Here is a 16,153-nt window from a genome sequence, read left to right on the forward strand (position 1 = left end):
TAGAGATCCTCTCTACATGAGGCCACGCTACAGTTCCCACCTATTGGCGCGATGCGTAGAGTGGTTGCTTTTTCACGCTGGAGCCCCGAGGTTTGCTACCCCGCTCCCTCCGTTTGCTACAGTACGTTCTGGACTGGGCCTAATTTGAGGTGTCTTCCTTTTGTTGGACAGATCTGAACGGTGTCCATCCTCTTCCTCCTCCTCCTCTGCTGTGATGTCTTCCTTTGTTGGACAGATCTGAGCGGTGTCCGTCCTCTTCCTCCTCCTCCTCTCCTGTGATGTCTTCCTTTGTTGGACAGATCTGAGCGGTGTCCGTCCTCTTCCTCCTCCTCCTCCTCCTCTCCTGTGATGTCTTCCTTTGTTGGACAGATCTCAGGGGTGTCCGTCCTCTTCCTCCTCCTCCTCTCCTGTGATGTCTTCCTTTGTTGGACAGATCTGAGCGGTGTCCGAGATCTGAGCGGTGTCCGTCCTCTTCCTTCTCCTCCTCTCCTGTGATGTCTTCTTTTGTTGGACAGATCTGAGCGGTGTCCGTCCTCTTCCTCCTCCTCCTCCTCCTCTCCTGTGATGTCTTCCTTTGTTGGACAGATCTCAGGGGTGTCCGTCCTCTTCCTCCTCCTCCTCTCCTGTGATATCTTCCTTTGTTGGACAGATCTGAGCGGTGTCCGTCCTCTTCCTCCTCCTCCTCTCCTGTGATGTCTTCCTTTGTTGGACAGATCTGAGCGGTGTCCGTCCTCTTCCTCCTCCTCCTCCTGTGATGTCTTCCTTTGTTGGACAGATCTGAGCGGTGTCCGTCCTCTTCCTCCTCCTCCTCCTGTGATGTCTTCCTTTGTTGGACAGATCTGAGCGGTGTCCGTCCTCTTCTTCCTCCTCCTCTCCTGTGATGTCTTCCTTTGTTGGACAGATCTGAGCGGTGTCCGTCCTCTTCCTCCTCCTCCTTTCCTGTGATGTCTTCCTTTGTTGGACACACCTGAGCGGTGTCCGTCCTCTTCCTCCTCCTCCTCTCCTGTGATGTCTTCCTTTGTTGGACAGATCTGAGCGGTGTCCGTCCTCTTCTTCCTCCTCCTCTCCTGTGATGTCTTCCTTTGTTGGACAGATCTGAGTGGTGTCCGTCCTCTTCCTCCTCCTCCTACTCCTCTCCTGTGATGTCTTCCTTTGTTGGACAGACCTGAACGGTGTCCGTCCTCTTCCTCCTCCTCCTCTCCTGTGATGTCTTCCTTTGTTGGACAGATCTGAACGGTGTCCGTCCTCTTCCTCTCCTGTGATGTGTCTTCCTTAAAGCCTGTTCAGTCATGCTATCACCACCTATCACAATAACATCATTAATCCCCACCCTACTCGATTTATGTCAACGGCCCTCATTTATTCAAGACTGAGCGTTTCAAAAGGGCCACAAGGCAGACCGGAACCCGAATTGGTCCGAACCGGGCTTGGAGTCTTATCTTGTCTGGTTTTTACATGGATGAAGGCAGCTAATGGGTTTATACACAGATTAGTTCATCATCTAGTCAAACCTACGCCATCGGGTTCATTATGACCTAATCGGATTTGTCCGTGTCTCCAATTCGAGTCACAAAGCACAAAGCAAAACCGGTTTGATGTTGGTTGAGATCTTTGCAATGTTTTTCTCACCCGCACTCTCGATGTTTATCGGTATAAACCAGTCAGGATAGACTCCAAGCCAGTTTGGACCAATTCGGTTACAGTCCGCCTCGTGTCCCTTTTTGAGCAACCCGCTTTCGTCGACTAATCTAGCCCGCCCCCTTGTATGACATCATCCCGCTGACAGTCAATCAGCTGAAAGAGAAGGTGGAGCCCCGCCCACTCTACGCGCCGCTCTGGGTTGGAGCTGCAGTGTGTTCTAGCAGCGGTTGGGTAAGGGAATGCAGCTGTCCGCTGTCCGGGAAGCATAACCATATATACCCATACAGACAGCACACCGCCCTAGGAGCTGGACTAGACCTGCCTCCCTCGACTGCCGGAGAAACCCGACACACACATCCCGATCACCGTGGAGCAAAGACTCTATCCACAAAGGCGAGTGGTAAAAGAGCGGAGCCGCGAGCATGGCGGTCGAAGAGGAAGGGCTACGGGTTTTCCAAAGCGTCAAAATAAAAATAGGTAAGGAAATCAGAGAGAGAGAGAGAGAGAGAGAGAGAGAGAGAGAGAGAGAGGCAGCTCGGGTATTATTCCCCCACCCCCTCTGGTCTCCGTGGCTTCACTTTAACGGGCTAAAAGGCATTGGGGCTTTGAGAGAGGGAGACCGCCCTCCCTCTCTCTCTCTCTGTCTCTGTGACATGTTGTAATTCAAATCACACGCTCCCGCAACATAGCATGTATTTTGTAAAATAGACACATGACAAACTGATCGTATTCAGTCCATCATTATGGATTCTGTGTAGTCTCAGGCCTATATAGAGGCGTCCATGAATGAATATCTATGTGGTGTTTAATACATGTATGTAATTAACAATGCGGTTGGATTTGTTATTGTAAATGTGGATTGGTGTTATGAACTTCTGTGTTTGTGGCGACAAAAAAAAAACTCGAGACGTGAGGGTCTGAGCGCAACAACAAACAAAACGGGAAACAGCTGCATGTCTATGGATGGATGGCTCGATGTCGGTTTTGCCCACTTTCTCCCCCGCGCAGAGCTTTGAATAAAACAACCGGCCCGTTAGTCTAAGGAGAGACCCCAGTCCCGGTGTGGATTTCCGGGGTTACTTATTTCTTACTGTCCGCGCTATTGCGCCAGAGATCGTTGCAGTCATTGGACAGCTTTAGGCAGTAAATAAGTAACAGAAAATAGCGCCTCGGCGACTGGCAATAGCCTCTGGAGGCCCGCACCTATAATACGCTTCCTTCATTGCTCTCAATAGGATATGACCCTGGCTAGCTTTTCCACGTGTTATTAACTCGCTATACACACTAGTATGCAAAACACATCTGTATATTCAATACAACAACAAAAAACAGATATGACTATTTATTGTTCACCATTTCCCCAGTTGATGCGTGTTTTATTGCGTTAGATGGTGCACTATAATGTAAACCCCCGATTGACTAATCGGCTGTTGGTCACTTCCTCATCTTGTTATGGCTCCAAACTGAAAACCACGACAACAGCTCTGTGGTTCAACATAAGCATACCCTGTCCCCACCGTGGGTGTAGTCTGATTGTTATGCATACCCTGTACCCACCGTGGGTGTAGTCTGATTGTTATGCATACCCTGTACCCACCGTGGGTGTAGTCTGATTGTTATGCATACCCTGTACCCACCGTGGGTGTAGTCTGATTGTTATGCATACCCTGTTCCCACCGTGGGTGTAGTCTGATTGTTATGCATACCCTGTACCCACCGTGGGTGTAGTCTGATTGTTATGCATACCCTGTACCCACCGTGGGTGTAGTCTGATTGTTATGCATACCCTGTACCCACCGTGGGTGTAGTCTGATTGTTATGCATACCCTGTACCCACCGTGGGTGTAGTCTGATTGTTATGCATACCCTGTACCCACCGTGGGTGTAGTCTGATTGTTATGCATACCCTGTACCCACCGTGGGTGTAGTCTGATTGTTATGCATACCCTGTACCCACCGTGGGTGTAGTCTGATTGTTAAGCATACCCTGTACCCACCGTGGGTGTAGTCTGTATTGTTATGCATACCCTGTACCCACCGTGGGTGTAGTCTGATTGTTATGCATACCCTGTACCCACCGTGGGTGTAGTCTGATTGTTATGCATACCCTGTACCCACCGGTGGGTGTAGTCTGATTGTTATGCATACCCTGTACCCACCGTGGGTGTAGTCTGATTGTTATGACTTTAAACAAGAAACAGAGTTGAGCAGAAAAACAACAAACAGCGAGGAGCAGTGTGTGTGTGTGTGTGTGTGTGTGTGTGTGTGTGTGTGTGTGTGATTGCAAGAGTTACATGGCAGCATTCCATATGTCTGATAAGCAGCAGGTTGTCATGGCACCAGACAGATAAACAACAACCCAACGTGACTTCAAATGTTACAGAAATAACCTTAACCTACCTACAGAACCTATAACCTACCTACAATCTACTGTAGTCTACTGTAAAGTCCCCAACCTGACTAGAACCTATAACCTACCCTACAATCTACTGTAATCAGCTGTTGTACTGTCCCCAACCTGACTAGAACCTATAACCTACCTACAATCTACTGTAATCAGCTGTTGTACTGTCCCCAACCTGACTAGAAACTATAACCTACCTACAATCTACTGTAATCTACTGTACTGTCACCAACCTGACTAGAACCTATAACCTACCTACAATCTACTGTAATCAGCTGTTGTACTGTCACCAACCTGACTAGAACCTATAACCTACCTACAATCTACTGTAGTCTACTGTACTGTCACCAACCTGACTAGAACCTAGAACCTACCTACAATCTACTGTAATCAGCTGTTGTACTGTCACCAACCTGACTAGAACCTATAACCTACCTACAATCTACTGTAATCAGCTGTTGTACTGTCACCAACCTGACTAGAACCTATAACCTACCTACAATCTACTGTAATCAGCTGTTGTACTGTCACCAACCTGACTATAACCTATAACCTACCTACAATCTACTGTAGTCTACTGTAAAGTCCCCAACCTGACTAGAACCTATAACCTACCCTACAATCTACTGTAGTCTACTGTACTGTCCCCAACCTGACTAGAACCTATAACCTACCTACAATCTACTGTAATCAGCTGTTGTACTGTCACCAACCTGACTAGAACCTATAACCTACCCTACAATCTACTGTAGTCTACTGTACTGCACCAACCTGACTAGAACCTATAACCTACCTACAATCTACTGTAGTCTACTGTACTGTCCCCAACCTGACTAGAACCTATAACCTACCTACAATCTACTGTAATCAGCTGTTGCACTGTCACCAACCTGACTAGAACCTATAACCTACCCTACAATCTACTGTAGTCTACTGTACTGTCACCAACCTGACTAGAACCTATAACCTACCTACAATCTACTGTAGTCTACTGTACTGTCCCCAACCTGACTAGAACCTATAACCTACCTACAATCTACTGTAGTCTACTGTAAAGTCCCCAACCTGACTAGAACCTATAACCTACCCTACAATCTACTGTAGTCTACTGTACTGTCCCCAACCTGACTAGAACCTATAACCTACCTACAAGTTACTGTAATCAGCTGTTGTACTGTCACCAACCTGACTAGAACCTATAACCTACCTACAATCTACTGTAATCAGCTGTTGTACTGTCACCAACCTGACTAGAACCTAGAACCTACCTACAATCTACTGTAATCTACTGTTGTACTGTCACCAACCTGACTAGAACCTATAACCTACCCTACAATCTACTGTAGTCTACTGTACTGTCACCAACCTGACTAGAACCTATAACCTACCTACAATCTACTGTAATCAGCTGTTGTACTGTCACCAACCTGACTAGAACCTATAACCTACCTACAATCTACTGTAATCTACTGTTGTACTGTCACCAACCTGACTAGAACCTATAACCTACCTACAATCTACTGTAATCAGCTGTTGTACTGTCACCAACCTGACTAGAACCTAGAACCTACCTACAATCTACTGTAATCAGCTGTTGTACTGTCCCCAACCTGACTACAACCTATAACCTACCTACAATCTACTGTAATCAGCTGTTGTACTGTCACCAACCTGACTAGAACCTATAACCTACCCTACAATCTACTGTAATCCGCTGTTGTACTGTCACCAACCTGACTAGAACCTATAACCTACCCTACAATCTACTGTAATCAGCTGTTGTACTGTCACCAACCTCACTAGAACCTAGAACCTACCTACAATCTACTGTAATCAGCTGTTGTACTGTCCCCAACCTGACTAGAACCTAGAACCTACCTACAATCTACTGTAATCAGCTGTTGTACTGTCACCAACCTGACTAGAACCTATAACCTACCTACAATCTACTGTAATCAGCTGTTGTACTGTCCCCAACCTGACTAGAACCTATAACCTACCTACAATCTACTGTAATCAGCTGTTGTACTGTCCCCAACCTGACTAGAACCTATAACCTACCTACAATCTACTGTAATCAGCTGTTGTACTGTCACCAACCTCACTAGAACCTATAACCTACCTACAATCTACTGTAATCAGCTGTTGTACTGTCACCAACCTCACTAGAACCTAGAACTAACCTACAATCTACTGTAATCAGCTGTTGTACTGTCACCGACCTCACTAGAACCTATAACCTACCTACAATCTACTGTAATCAGCTGTTGTACTGTCCCCAACCTGACTAGAACCTAGAACCTACCTACAATCTACTGTAATCAGCTGTTGTACTGTCCCCAACCTGACTAGAACCTAGAACCTACCTACAATCTACTGTAATCAGCTGTTGTACTGTCCCCAACCTGACTAGAACCTAGAACCTACCTACAATCTACTGTAATCAGCTGTTGTACTGTCCCCAACCTGACTAGAACCTATAACCTACCATACAATCTACTGTAATCAGCTGTTGTACTGTCCCCAACCTGACTAGAACCTATAACCTACCTACAATCTACTGTAATCAGCTGTTGTACTGTCACCAACCTGACTAGAACCTAGAACCTACCTACAATCTACTGTAATCAGCTGTTGTACTGTCACCAACCTCACTAGAACCTAGAACCTACCTACAATCTACTGTAATCAGCTGTTGTACTGTCATCAACCTCACTAGAACCTAGAACCTACCTACAATCTACTGTAATCAGCTGTTGTACTGTCACCAACCTCACTAGAACCTATAACCTACCTACAATCTACTGTAATCAGCTGTTGTACTGTCACCAACCTCACTAGAGCCTAGAACCTACCTACAATCTACTGTAATCAGCTGTTGTACTGTCACCAACCTCACTAGAACCTAGAACCTACCTACAATCTACTGTAATCAGCTGTTGTACTGTCACCAACCTCACTAGAACCTATAACCTACCTACAATCTACTGTAATCAGCTGTTGTACTGTCACCAACCTGACTATAACCTATAACCTACCCTACAATCTACTGTAATCAGCTGTTGTACTGTCCCCAACCTGACTAGAACCTAGAACCTACCTACAATCTACTGTAATCAGCTGTTGTACTGTCCCCAACCTGACTAGAACCTAGAACCTACCTACAATCTACTGTAATCAGCTGTTGTACTGTCACCAACCTGACTAGAACCTAGAACCTACCTACAATCTACTGTAATCAGCTGTTGTACTGTCCCCAACCTGACTAGAACCTATAACCTACCTACAATCTACTGTAATCAGCTGTTGTACTGTCACCAACCTGACTAGAACCTAGAACCTACCTACAATCTACTGTAATCAGCTGTTGTACTGTCACCAACCTCACTAGAACCTATAACTAACTTCCTCTCCGTCATGCGTTGTTCAGGTAGAGATACCTGGTGAAGTAACTGCTCTCTCTTCCTCTCCGTCATGCGTTGTTCAAGTAGAGATACCTGGCGAAGTAACTGCTCTCTCTTCCTCTCCGTCATGTGTTGTTCAGGTAGAGATACCTGGCGAAGTAACTGCTCTCTCTTCCTCTCCGTCATGCGTTGTTCAGGTAGAGATACCCGGCGAAGTAACTGCTCTCTCTTCCTCTCCGTCATGCGTTGTTCAGGTAGAGATACCCGGCGAAGTAACTGCTCTCTCTTCCTCTCCGTCATGAGTTGTTCAGGTAGAGATACCCGGCGAAGTAACTGCTCTCTCTGCCTCTCCGTCATGCGTTGTTCAGGTAGAGATACCTGGCGAAGTAACTGCTCTCTCTTCCTCTCTGTCATGAGTTGTTCAGGTAGAGATACCTGGCGAAGTAACTGCTCTCTCTTCCTCTCCGTCATGCGTTGTTCAGGTAGAGATACCTGGTGAAGTAACTGCCCTCTCTTCCTCTCTGTCATGAGTTGTTCAGGTAGAGATACCTGGCGAAGTAACTGCTCTCTCTTCCTCTCCGTCATGCGTTGTTCAGGTAGAGATACCCGGCGAAGTAACTGCTCTCTCTTCCTCTCCGTCATGCGTTGTTCAGGTAGAGATACCCGGTGAAGTAACTGCTCTCTCTTCCTCTCCGTCATGCGTTGTTCAGGTAGAGATACCCGGTGAAGTAACTGCTCTCTCTTCCTCTCCGTCATGCGTTGTTCAGGTAGAGATACCCGGTGAAGTAACTGCTCTCTCTTCCTCTCCGTCATGCGTTGTTCAGGTAGAGATACCCGGTGAAGTAACTGCTCTCCCTTCCTCTCCGTCATGCGTTGTTCAGGTAGAGATACCTGGTGAAGTAACTGCTCTCTCTTCCTCTCCGTCATGCGGTGTTCTGTGTCTGCCCCACACTACCCTAACGAAAAACACAGACCGGACAAGTAGGTGCGCAATGGATTATGGTCGTTGTAGTTAATCAGCACGTTTTCTGCGCTAAACTGTGTAGAATATTGGCCTGTTGGAAACTACAACTCAGTTCAGTCTGGATCTGATTTATCTCTAGAGAAACTACAACTCCCTACTACGTCACACAGTTCAGACTGGATCTGATTTATCTCTAGAGAAACTACATCTCCCTACTACATCACACAGTTCAGACTGGATCTGATTTACCTCTAGAGAAACTACAACTCCCTACTACATCACACAGTTCAGTCTGGATCTGATTTATCTCTAGAGAAACTACAACTCCCTACTACATCACACAGTTCAGTCTGGATCCGATTTATCTCTAGAGAAACTACAACTCCCTACTACATCACACAGTTCAGTCTGGATCCGATTTATCTCTAGAGAAACTACAACTCCCTACTACATCACACAGTTCAGTCTGGATCTGATTTATCTCTAGAGAAACTACATCTCCCTACTACATCACACAGTTCAGTCTGGATCTGATTTATCTCTAGAGAAACTACAACTCCCTACTACATCACACAGTTCAGTCTGGGTCTGATTTATCTCTAGAGAAACTACAACTCCCTACTACATCACACAGTTCAGACTGGATCTGATTTATCTCTAGAGAAACTACAACTCCCTACTACATCACACAGTTCAGACTGGATCTGATTTATCTCTAGAGAAACTACAACTCCCTACTACATCACACAGTTCAGACTGGATGTGATTTATCTCTACAGAAACTGAGCAATGTGTGCATTGAAACCACAGAAATAAAGTGAACGAAAGGTAATTTAAGTCATTTAACCCTTGTTGGTTAATTTAGTTGTTAAAAAAATGAATAATAACTGTAATTTCGGTGGTTAATTGAACAGCACTACCTGCAGCATTTGGCTGGAGAGATCGCATCACGGATGGTTTCATAGTTGAACACCTCTGTGTCCTACAGACAGGTCTGTCCCCCTCCTGTCCTCTGTGTCCTACAGACAGGGCTGTCCCCCTCCTGTCCTCTGTGTCCTACAGACAGGGCTGTCCCCCTCCTGTCCTCTGTGTCATACAGACAGGACTGTTCCCCTCCTGTCCTCTGTGTCCTACAGACAGGGCTGTCCCCCTCCTGTCCTCTGTGTCCTACAGACAGGGCTGTTCCCCTCCTGTCCTCTGTGTCCTACAGACAGGGCTGTCCCCCTCCTGTCCTCTGTGTCCTACAGACAGGGCTGTCCCCCTCCTGTCCTCTGTGTCCAACAGACAGGACTGTCCCCCTCCTGTCCTCTGTGTCCTACAGACAGGACTGTCCCCCTCCTGTCCTCTGTGTCCTACAGACAGGGCTGTCCCCCTCCTGTCCTCTGTGTCCTACAGACAGGGCTGTCCCCCTCCTGTCCTATGTGTCCTACAGACAGGACTGTTCCCCTCCTGTCCTCTGTGTCCTACAGACAGGACTGTCCCCCTCCTGTCCTCCTGTCCTCTGTGTCCTACAGACAGGGCTGTCCCCCTCCTGTCCTCTGTGTCCTACAGACAGGGCTGCCCCCCTCCTGTCCTCCTGTCCTCTGTGTCCTACAGACAGGACTGTCCCCCTCCTGTCCTCTGTGTCCTACAGACAGGGCTGTCCCCCTCCTGTCCTCTGTGTCCTACAGACAGGGCTGTCCCCCTCCTGTCCTCTGTGTCCTACAGACAGGACTGTCCCCCTCCTGTCCTCTTGTGTCCTACAGACAGGGCTGTCCCCCTCCTGTCCTCTGTGTCCTACAGACAGGGCTGTCCCCCTCCTGTCCTCTGTGTCCTACAGACAGGGCTGTCCCCCTCCTGTCCTCTGTGTCCTACAGACAGGGCTGTCCCCCTCCTGTCCTCTGTGTCCTACAGACAGGGCTGTCCCCCTCCTGTCCTCTGTGTCCTACAGACAGGACTGTCCCCCTCCTGTCCTCTGTGTCCTACAGACAGGACTGTCCCCCTCCTGTCCTCTGTGTCCTACAGACAGGGCTGTCCCCCTCCTGTCCTCTGTGTCCTACAGACAGGACTGTCCCCCTCCTGTCCTCTGTGTCCTACAGACAGGACTGTCCCCCTCCTGTCCTCTGTGTCCTACAGACAGGGCTGTTCCCCTCCTGTCCTCTGTGTCCTACAGACAGGGCCGTCCCCCTCCTGTCATCTGTGTCCTACAGACAGGGCTGTCCCCCTCCTGTCCTCTGTGTCCTACAGACAGGGCTGTTCCCCTCCTGTCCTCTGTGTCCTACAGACAGGGCTGTTCCCCTCCTGTCCTCTGTGTCCTACAGACAGGGCCGTCCCCCTCCTGTCCTCTGTGTCCTACAGACAGGGCTGTCCCCTTCCTGTCCTCTGTGTCCTACAGACAGGGCTGTCCCCCTCCTGTCCTCCTGTCCTCTGTGTCCTACAGACAGGGCTGTTCCCTTCCTGTCCTCTGTGTCCTACAGACAGGGCTGTCCTCTGTGTCCTACAGACAGGGCTGTCCCCCTCCTGTCCTCTGTGTCCTACAGACAGGACTGTCCCCCTCCTGTCCTCTGTGTCCTACAGACAGGGCTGTCCCCCTCCTGTCCTCTGTGTCCTACAGACAGGACTGTCCCCCTCCTGTCCTCTGTGTCCTACAGACAGGGCTGTCCCCCTCCTGTCCTCTGTGTCCTACAGACAGGGCTGTCCCCCTCCTGTCCTCTGTGTCCTACAGACAGGACTGTCCCCCTCCTGTCCTCTGTGTCCTACAGACAGGGCTGTCCCCCTCCTGTCCTCTGTGTCCTGCAGACAGGGCTGTCCCCCTCCTGTCCTCTGTGTCCTACAGACAGGACTGTCCCCCTCCTGTCCTCTGTGTCCTACAGACAGGGCTGTCCCCCTCCTGTCCTCTGTGTCCTACAGACAGGGCTGTCCCCCTCCTGTCCTCTGTGTCCTACAGACAGGGCTGTCCCCCTCCTGTCCTCTGTGTCCTACAGACAGGGCTGTCCCCCTCCTGTCCTCTGTGTCCTACAGACAGGGCTGTCCCCCTCCTGTCCTCTGTGTCCTACAGACAGGACTGTCCCCCTCCTGTCCTCTGTGTCCTACAGACAGGACTGTCCCCCTCCTGTCCTCTGTGTCCTACAGACAGGACTGTCCCCCTCCTGTCCTCTGTGTCCTACAGACAGGGCTGTCCCCCTCCTGTCCTCTGTGTCCTACAGACAGGGCTGTCCCCCTCCTGTCCTCTGTGTCCTACAGACAGGGCTGTCCCCTTCCTGTCCTCTGTGTCCTACAGACAGGACTGTCCCCCTCCTGTCCTCTGTGTCCTACAGACAGGACTGTCCCCCTCCTGTCCTCTGTGTCCTACAGACAGGACTGTCCCCCTCCTGTCCTCTGTGTCCTACAGACAGGGCTGTCCCCCTCCTGTCCTCTGTGTCCTACAGACAGGGCTGTCCCCTTCCTGTCCTCTGTGTCCTACAGACAGGACTGTCCCCCTCCTGTCCTCTGTGTCCTACAGACAGGACTGTCCCCCTCCTGTCCTCTGTGTCCTACAGACAGGGCTGTCCCCCTCCTGTCCTCTGTGTCCTACAGACAGGGCTGTCCCCTTCCTGTCCTCTGTGTCCTACAGACAGGGCTGTCCCCCTCCTGTCCTCTGTGTCCTACAGACAGGGCTGTCCCCTTCCTGTCCTCTGTGTCCTACAGACAGGACTGTCCCCTTCCTGTCCTCTGTGTCCTGAAGCAGCATGTTATACATGAACTGTTGGGCTAGCGGAGCTGGGCGGGGCCTACTGTCCGGGGGAACGCAGGGAAACAGGAAGCTACTGCCCCAAAATCACTTCCTGATTGGCTGGATGGACTACAAAAGAAGTGTTTTTTCCTGCGTAGCAACAAGCTAATGAAAACCAGATGGACTGACTGACTGTTGTTGTGGTTCTCACACCGACTCACTACCAGTACAGCTACATACAGCAGGCTGCTGAGGGCTGTCTCTCACCAACCAACTCCACGTCTCACTCAACCCCAGGAGACACACAGAGAGAGTTAGAGGGAGGGGGGGTAGAGAGACTTAGAGGGAGGGGGGTGGAGAGAGAGAGGGGGGTAGAGAGAGAGTTAGAGGGGGGGTAGAGACTTAGAGGGGGGTAGAGAGAGAGAGGGGGTAGAGAGAGACTTAGAGGGGGGTAGAGAGAGAGAGGGTAAAGAGAGGAGGGGGTAGAGAGAGAGAGGGTAAAGAGAGGAGGGGGTAGAGAGAGAGTTAGAGGGGGGGTAGAGACTTAGAGGAGGGGGTAGAGAGAGTTAGAGGGGGGGGGTAGAGAGAGAGTTAGAGGGGGGGTAGAGACTTAGAGGAGGGGGTAGAGAGAGAGAGCTGTGCTGAGGTTTGTAAGTCTAGCGCAGAGGGACACTGACCAGGCGGTCTTTTCACTCCAGAAAGGCATTGTGGTCTGTGTGTGGGAGGAGCAGGGGAGGATGTTGATCACATGGGTCAGGGACGGCAGAAGACGCGGAGAGAGACTCTCCAGCTAGCTGGCTGGAGCTCTGCTGTCTCCTGAGTGGTCAGAGGACATGAAGACAGGCAGGGTTTGTCTCATGCCAGAGAGAGCCAGGGAGAGGGACACGCCTCACTCTGCAAGCCAGAGGAGGAATGGTCGGTTGGGCTGGGAGAGGGGGCCGGGGTGGGCCGACAAGAGGCTTGGGGCTTCCAAGCCTCTTGTCTGGAGGAGAGGACTCCCTGTCTGGAGGAGAGGACTCCCTGTCTGTAGGAGAGGTCTCCCTGTCTGGAGGAGAGGACTCCCTGTCTGGAGGAGAGGACTCCCTGAATGGATGAGAGGACTCCCTGTCTGGAGGAGAGGACTCCCTGTCTGGAGGAGAGGACTCCCTGTCTGGAGGAGAGGACTCCCTGAATGGAGGAGAGGACTCCCTGTCTGGAGGAGAGGACTCCCTGTCTGTAGGAGAGGACTCCCTGTCTGGAGGAGAGGACTCCCTGAATGGAGGAGAGGACTCCCTGTCTGGAGGAGAGGACTCCCTGTCTGGAGGAGAGGACTCCCTGAATGGAGGAGAGGACTCCTTGAATGGAGGAGAGGACTCCCTGTCTGGAGGAGAGGACTCCCTGTCTGGAGGAGAGGACTCCCTGTCTGGAGGAGAGGACTCCCTGTCTGGAGGAGAGGACTCCCTGAATGGAGGAGAGGACTCCTTGAATGGAGGAGAGGACTCCCTGTCTGGAGGAGAGGACTCCCTGTCTGGAGGAGAGGACTCCCTGAATGGAGGAGAGGACTCCCTGAATGGAGGAGAGGACTCCTTGAATGGAGGAGAGGACTCCCTGTCTGGAGGAGAGGACTCCCTGTCTGGAGGAGAGGACTCCCTGTCTGGAGGAGAGGACTCCCTGAATGGAGGAGAGGACTCCCTGAATGGAGGAGAGGACTCCTTGAATGGAGGAGAGGACTCCCTGTCTGGAGGAGAGGACTCCCTGTCTGGAGGAGAGGACTCCCTGAATGGAGGAGAGGACTCCCTGTCTGGAGGAGAGGACTCCCTGTCTGGAGGAGAGGACTCCCTGTCTGTAGGAGAGGACTCCCTGTCTGGAGGAGAGGACTCCCTGTCTGGAGGAGAGGACTCCCTGTCTGGAGGAGAGGACTCCCTGTCTGGAGGAGAGGACTCCCTGTCTGGAGGAGAGGACTCCCTGAATGGAGGAGAGGACTCCTTGTGGAGGAGAGGACTGGAGGAGAGGACTCCCTGTCTGGAGGAGAGGACTCCCTGAATGGAGGAGAGGACTCCCTGTCTGGAGGAGAGGACTCCCTGTCTGGAGGAGAGGACTCCCTGTCTGGAGGAGAGGACTCCCTGAATGGAGGAGAGGACTCCCTGTCTGGAGGAGAGGACTCCCTGTCTGGAGGAGAGGACTCCCTGTCTGGAGGAGAGGACTCCCTGTCTGTAGGAGAGGTCTCCCTGTCTGGAGGAGAGGACTCCCTGAATGGAGGAGAGGACTCCCTGTCTGGAGGAGAGGACTCCCTGAATGGAGGAGAGGACTCCCTGTCTGGAGGAGAGGACTCCCTGAATGGAGGAGAGGACTCCCTGTCTGGAGGAGAGGACTCCCTGTCTGGAGGAGAGGACTCCCTGTCTGGAGGAGAGGACTCCCTGTCTGGAGGAGAGGACTCCCTGAATGGAGGAGAGGACTCCCTGTCTGGAGGAGAGGACTCCCTGTCTGGAGGAGAGGACTCCCTGTCTGGAGGAGAGGACTCCCTGTCTGGAGGAGAGGACTCCCTGAATGGCAGAGCTGACGTCACCCACAACTAAAGGAATGGCAGAGCTGACGTCACCCACAACTAAAGGAACCCAGAACTAAAGGAACCCAGAACTAAAGGAAGTCAGAACTAAATGAAGTCAGAACTAAAGGAAGTCAGAACTAAATGAACCCACAACTAAAGGAAGTCAGAACTAAAGGAAGTCAGAACTAAATGAACCCAGAACTAAAGGAACCCAGAACTAAAGGAAGTCAGAACTAAATGAACCCAGAACTGAAGGAAGTCAGAACTAAAGGAAGTCAGAACTAAATGAACCCAGAACTAAAGGAAGTCAGAACTAAATGAACCCAGAACTAAATGAACCCAGAACTAAAGGAAGTCAGAACTAAAGGAAGTCAGAACTAAAGGAAGTCAGAACTAAATGAACCCAGAACTAAAGGAAGTCAGAACTAAAGGAACCCAGAACTAAATGAACCCAGAACTAAATGAACCCAGAACTAAAGGAAGTCAGAACTAAAGGAAGTCAGAACTAAAGGAAGTCAGAACTAAAGGAACCCAGAACTAAATGAACCCACAACTAAAGGAAGTCAGAACTAAATGAACCCAGAACTAAATGAACCCAGAACTAAATGAACCCAGAACTAAAGGAAGTCAGAACTAAATGAACCCAGAACTAAATGAACCCAGAACTAAATGAACCCAGAACTAAAGGAAGTCAGAACTAAATGAACCCAGAACTAAAGTCAGAACTAAATTAACGTACTACTGTGTACGCACTTGTGTTGCATTCGTGTTGCATGCGTGTGTATGTGTGTGTGATGTGTGTGTGTGTGTGATGTGTGTGTGTGTGTGTGTGTGTGTGTGTGTGTGTGTGTGTGTGTGTGTGTATGCTGCTTGTTGTTAGCAGTAAATCCAGGAACCTTAGTTCCCTGGAAAAAGAAGCATAGGGGTGTAAACACAGCTGTGTTGACTGTTCAAACGGACGGACGGACGGACGGACGGACGGACGGACGGACGGTGTTGTGTTTGAGCTTCAGGAGTACGGTGATGATGATGATGATGGTGGTAATATAATTCAACCTAATCAGGGTTCTACCATCAGAGCAGGACTGGGCCATATAGCCTACAAATCTGATCTAGATATTTTCAAAACTTCTGGGCCATATGGCCTACAAATCTGATCTTGATCTTTTCAAACTTCTGGGCCATATGGCCTACAAATCTGATCTTTATATTTTCAAACCTCTGGGCCATATGGCCTACAAATCTGATCTTGATATTTTCAAAACTTCTGGGCCATATGGCCTACAAATCTGATCTTGATCTTTTCAAACTTCTGGGCCATATGGCCTACAAATCTGATCTTTATATTTTCAAACTTCTGGGCCATATGGCCTACAAATCTGATCTTGATCTTTTCAAACTTCTGGGCCATATGGCCTACAAAATCTGATCTTGACCTTTTCAAACTTCTGGGCCATATGGCCTACAAATCTGATCTGGACCTTTTCAACTTCTGGGCTAGTCCACGTGCTAGTGACTAGCC

At 50.0% G+C, this 16,153-nt stretch overlaps 1 protein-coding gene across 1 annotated transcript in view; it reads left to right on the top strand.

Moving 5' to 3' along the window:
* Positions 1-1,821: 1,821 nt before the first annotated feature.
* rasa3 (RAS p21 protein activator 3) overlaps positions 1,822-16,153 on the top strand; it is a gene marked incomplete in the record, with an annotated part of 130,585 nt that continues 116,253 nt past the window's right edge. Inside the window, 1 exon segment of the mRNA XM_071331001.1 lies at positions 1,822-2,118. Coding sequence (XP_071187102.1) covers positions 2,064-2,118 — 55 coding nt within the window.

This window comes from Salvelinus alpinus, chromosome 10 (genome assembly GCF_045679555.1).
Source record: "Salvelinus alpinus chromosome 10, SLU_Salpinus.1, whole genome shotgun sequence".
Lineage (NCBI taxonomy): Eukaryota > Metazoa > Chordata > Actinopteri > Salmoniformes > Salmonidae > Salvelinus > Salvelinus alpinus.